At 51.9% G+C, this 5,724-nt stretch overlaps 1 protein-coding gene across 1 annotated transcript; it reads left to right on the top strand.

Annotated features, from left to right (window-relative positions):
- The first annotated feature begins 1,744 nt into the window (after positions 1–1,744).
- On the top strand, positions 1,745–4,326 carry LOC114170230. The gene is made up of 2 exons (XM_028055720.1): positions 1,745–3,567; positions 3,669–4,326. The coding sequence occupies exons 1-2, from the start codon at positions 1,745–1,747 to the stop codon at positions 4,324–4,326; spliced, it is 2,481 nt and encodes an 826-aa protein (XP_027911521.1).
- The last annotated feature ends 1,398 nt before the right edge of the window (positions 4,327–5,724 follow it).

Raw genomic sequence — 5,724 nt, 5'->3', positions numbered from 1 at the left:
TGTCCCAACCATACCCAAGTACACGGCCCCCAAAGAGCTCAATGGCCGCCTACCACGCAGAGACGCCTTCGCACAAAACCAGACGGCCCCCAGAGAGCACAATAGCCGCCTACCATGCAGAGACGCCTTTGCACAGAACCAGACGGCCCCCAAAGAGCATAATAGCCGCCTACCACGCAAGAACACCTCCACATGGAGAACACGGCCGACAACCAAAACCCGATGGCCTGTTACCACGCGAAAGGCACCTTCCTAAAGGAAAGCCACCTTCCTCGGTCCCATAAGAACAATTGGCGCCCACCGTGGGGCCCGAAGAGTATTTCACAGGTCCAAGGTGAACCCCAGAAGCAAGATGGTATCCACGCGAAGCAGAACAGCAGATGTCCCCCCCTTGGTGCCGACTGTGGAAGTTGGCGAGGATGGAGGATGGAGGATGGAGGCCCCTCCTCAGTCGAGGAATGACCCCCTCCCCATTCAAGACTCGACGTCCATCCTACTGAGGACGAGAGTGAATATAGGCCCACCGCTCCAACCTTGGGCGGCAACTATAGCTCCTTCGCCTCCAGAAGAAATCGTCGCCACCCCTTCGTGGACGGGATAACAGAGACCCCTTTACCCATAAATGGAAGGCACCAACAGTTACCTACGACGGAACCACGGACCGAGACGAATTTGTGTCCATTTACACCAACCAAGTAAGCCTCTACTCCACTGATGACGCGGTGCTATGCAAATCATTCTCAGTAGCCCTCAGGGGGTCAGCTCTGGAATGGTTTATGAGCCTCCCCCTACACTATTGACTCCTTCACCACGCTCACCACTACCTTCACCACCCAATTTGATACAAGCAGACGACATGATCTAACCACAATCGCCCTCCTCAACCTCAGGCAAGAAGAGGGAGAACCCCTTCGAGTTTTCATTGATAGGTTCGGGGCCATCGCCATGAAGATCAAGGACCTCACCCCTAATCTCATCTTGATGTATATGATGACCTCTCTCAGGCCAGGACCTTTCGCCGACGAGCTGGCCATGCGCCCCCCTAAGTATGCAGGAACTTCGCAAGAGAGCGGTCATGTTTATAAGGGTCGAGGACATGAGACGTTACCAGAACAACGCCCAAACCACCCAGCGCGAACAGAAATCAAGAGGACCAGCAAAGAGCCCATCCCACGAGACCATAACCGTCCCTCAGAATGCAGAGCAGCAAAATTCTCGAATTATGCCCCCTAAACGCGCCTCGGTCCCGCATACTCGATGAAGTTCTGCAAGCAGAACTCCTCCCCCCACCTAGGAAATATCAAAACCCGCCCAATGCAGATTTGAGCAAGTATTGTCACTACCATCGCAACAATGGCCACACCACCGACGAATGCGACACTCTGCGAGATAAAATAGAAGAACTCATCTGAGCCGAACATCTAAGGCACTATATAAGAGAAGTAGGCGAATGTCCCCCCGACCCCGTTATGACAGGAACGATAGTAGGCGAAACGAGCGACGCAATGACCGAAGAGTCGAGCGCAGAGAACCAAGGAGAGAGCCAGCCAGAACATAGAACGCAGAACAAAGGGAACCACCGCAACCGCAACCGCGGCGGGCAGATGATAGACCCCCCCTACGCGGAACAATCAATACAATATCAGGGGGATTCGCAGGAGGAGGGAGGTCCTCCTCATCGAGAAAGAGACACCTAAGAACCGTCCAGCAAATACACATAGTATCCAGCCGAACACAAAGAAGAATGCCACCCATCACCTTCTCAGATTCCGATTTCCAGGGCACCAGCCCCAACCAAGACGACCCCATGGTCATAACTGTGGAAGTCGAGAACTTCGTAGTAAAGAAGGTTCTCATCGATCAGGGGAGCTCCGTAGATATCTTATATTGGAAAACATTCAACAAGATGCAAATACCCCTCGCTGACCTAACCCCTCACAATGAGCCCATATACGGATTCTCAGGTGAGAGAGTCCCCACCATTCCCATTCGTTACTTGGTCGTCGACGCCCACACGTACTACAACATCCTCCTTGGCCGCCCATCCATCAACGCGCTGGGTGCCATCGTATCCACCCCGCACCTTGCAATGAAGTTTCCGTCCCCGGAAGGCGACATCATCACAGTACATGGCGACCAACGCGCAGCCAGAGAATGCTACATGGCAAGCCTGAAACTACCACACCCACCTCTGACAACCCACAACATTGAACAATCCCAAGCCCACACCACCCTGGCCGGCGATGACTTAGACCCCAGAATAAACTCCGAAGCACGCCTCGAACCCGTGGGGGAAACAAGGCAACTCCCACTCGAGCAACAAGGCCACTTCCTCCAGGTTAGAACTTCCCTTCCTGGGGGAGAGGAGCGCCACATCGAGCAAGTGCTCAAGCAGAACGCCGACCTCTTCGCTTGGTCGGCAGCCGATCTCCCCGGTGTTCACCCCAAGATCGTCGCCCACCGGCTATTTGTCTTCCCAAACGCGAAACCCGTCTCCCAAAAAAAGAGGAAGCTTGGAGAAAGTAGAAGGCAAGCAGCTATAGCAGAGGCCGATAAACTAAAACAGGCCAGTTTTGTCGGTGAAGCCCAATACACGACCTGGCTCGCCAATGTGGTGCTAGTCAAGAAACCCAAAGGGAAATGGCGCATGTGTGTAGATTACACGGACCTGAACAAGGCCTGCCCACGGGATGCCTACCCATTACCCAACATAGACAGGATCGTCGATGGGGCCGCGGGACATGCCATATTAAGTTTCTTAGACGCTTACTCCGGCTACAACCAGATACCCATGGCTGAGGAAGACAAAATCAAAACCGCATTCATAACCGAGGAGGCCAACCTTTACTACAGAGTCATGCCCTTTGGCCTCAAAAACGCCGGCGCTACATACCAACGCTTGATGGATAGGGTCTTCCAGCCACTCTTGGGCAGGTCGGTAGAGGTCTACGTCGACGACATCATCGTCAAGTCCCCCAACGCGCAACAGCACTCCGCGGACCTAACACAAGTCTTCAAAGCCCTGCGCACATACAACATCAGACTCAACCCTGAAAAATGCACATTCGGAGTAGATGGCAGGAAATTTCTAGGCTTCATGCTCACGCAGCAAGGGATCGAGCCCAACCCTGAAAAATGTCAAACCATCATCGACATGAGAAGCCCCGCGAATATCAAAGAGGTACATCTACTAGTGGGCAGACTAACCGCCATCTCGCGCTTCCTCCCGAAGTTGGCGGACAAAACCAAACCAATGATCCAACTCCTGAAAATGTCGACCAAGTTCACTTGGGAGGACACCTGCGAACAAAATTTCAACACTTTGAAGCAACTCCTCACCACTCCCCCGGTCCTGACCAAACCAGACCTTTCCCTCCCCCTTATAGTGTACATAGCCGCATCAACAAACGCCGTCAGCTCCGCACTCGTCCAAGAAAGGGACAACACCCAACAACCAATATACTTTACAAGCCGCATCCTCCAAGACCCAGAAACACGATACCAAATGGTGGAAAAGGTAGCCCTTGCAATCATCACAGCAGCACGTCGTCTGCGACCATACTTCCAGTCACACACGATCATCATCCGAACGGACCATCCCATACAAAAAATCCTGCAAAAACCCGATTTAGCAGGTCGACTATCCTCTTGTGCCATCGAACTGTCAGAATTTACTATGCGCTACGAGCCGCATGGACCCATCCGAGCACAGTGCCTAGCAGACTTTGCCAACGACCTTCAAGAGCACGCCCCCATGACACCTGGTGGACCATGCACGTAGACGGCTCCTCAAACCCGCTGGGAGCCGGCTCCAGAATAGTACTAGAAGGACCCGACAACGTCCTCATAGAACAATCCCTGCGTTTCACCTTCAAAACATCCAACAATCAAGTTGAGTACGAGGCCATTATCGTCGGCCTTAACTTAGGGCGAGACGTCGGCGCGCATAAACTCCTGTGCAAGACAGACTCAAAGCTCACCGTAGGCCATCTCAATGGTGACTACCAAATCAAAGACCCCACCCTCACGCAATACTACCACATGGTAGTACCCCTAACCGAGCACTTCGACACTTTCCAGATTCAACACGTCCCACGAAGCGACAACACCCGAGCAGACATTCTCTCGAAGCTCGCTAGCACCAAAAAGAAAGGCCGTTACAAGTCACTCCTCCAACACACCCTAGCCACACCCTCCATTGAGCAACAAAACCAATGCTTAAACATCACTACCACCAACACCTGGATGGAACCTTTCATCAAATACTTAGAAGCAGGAGTCACCCCGCCAAACGAGGAAAGAGGATGGATCCGGAAAGCGGCATGATACACCCTAATTGGGGGCGAACTATTCAGAAGAGGCTTCAGCAAGCCTTTGCTCAAGTGTATAACCAAAGAAAAGGCCGACTATGTCATACAAGAAATACACCAAGGCATCTGCGGCTACCACTCAGGACCCAAAACCATGGCCGCCAGGATATTACGCGCCGGTTATTACTGGCCCACAATAGAAGAAGACTGCACCACATACGTCCAAAAATGCGTTCAATGCCAAAAACACGGACCGATAACACACATGCACCAGGAAGAGCTGCACCACATCTCTTCACCATGGCCATTCTCAAAATAGGGCATGGACATAATCGGCCCTTTTGCGCCAGGGAAAGGCCAGGTCAAGTTCCTTATTGTCGCAGTCGACTACTTCTCCAAGTGGATCGAAGAAGAACCATTAGCCACCATCACGGCCAACCAAGTCCAGCGCTTCGTTTGGAAAAACATCATTTGCCGCTACGGGATCCCCCACACAATCATAACCGATAATGGTGGCCAGTTCATAGACAAGGGCCTCGCTGACTTCTACCACAATTTGAACATTACCCACATAACCAGCTCCGTCGAACACCCTCAAACCAACGGCCAAGCTGAGGCCGCCAAAATGATCATCCTCTGACAATTAAAGAAACCCTTAGATGGAGCCAAAGGCAAATGGCCGGATGAATTGCTCGAAGTACTATGGGCATATAGGTGCACCCCCCAATCTTCGACCCACGAAGCACCGTATACTCTAGTATACGGAACTGACGTTGTCATTCCGATAGAGATCGGGGAACCCTCAGTACGACAACAACACCACGACACAGTTAAACGCCGACGCATGGCTACACACCTCGATCTTCTTTACAAAACAAGAGAAAAGGCACGAATCAGGGACTTAGCGACCAAATTGAGGGCAGCAAGAAGATACAACCCCAAGCTGAAACCGCGTTCTTTTCACAAAGGGGACCTCGTCTGGAGAATGGCTAGCAAAGCCCACAAGCACGAAGGCAAGTTCTCACCCAACTGGGAGGGACCTTTCCGAGTACTTAAAGAAGTCGGCAATGGAGCCTATCGATTAGAAAAACTATCCGGAGAGCCGCTTCCCAACACTTGGAACATCTCCCACCTCAAATTCTATTTTAGTTAAACCACGCTGGTAATCCGATGCACTCTTTCCTACCCCGACATTTTTTCCCTAAGGAGGGTTTTGGCCGGGAAGGTTTTAATGAGGCATCACCCATCAATGAAATACAAGTTTATGCATCTTATTTACACTAACTCCCAGCCACTACTCTAAGTGCCGCTGGTCGAACGAATTAACTCCCAGCCACTACTCTAAGTGCCGCTGGTCGAACGAATTAACTCCCAGCCACTACTCTAAGTGCCGCTGGTCGAACGAATTAACTCC

This window comes from Vigna unguiculata, chromosome 11, assembly GCF_004118075.2.
Source record: "Vigna unguiculata cultivar IT97K-499-35 chromosome 11, ASM411807v1, whole genome shotgun sequence".
Classification (NCBI taxonomy): Eukaryota; Viridiplantae; Streptophyta; class Magnoliopsida; order Fabales; family Fabaceae; genus Vigna; species Vigna unguiculata.
This window is presented reverse-complemented; position numbering and strand designations above follow the sequence as displayed.

What these genes read in the sequence shown, in the direction of transcription:
- LOC114170230 (XM_028055720.1), top strand. Translation starts at nt 1,745, where the DNA reads ATGCCACCCATCACCTTCTCAGATTCCGATTTCCAGGGCACCAGCCCC. An exon ending in CGTCTGCGACCATACTTCCA is followed by an intron (nt 3,568 to 3,668) that starts GTCACACACGAT and finishes TCGAACTGTCAG; the next exon opens with AATTTACTATGCGCTACGAG.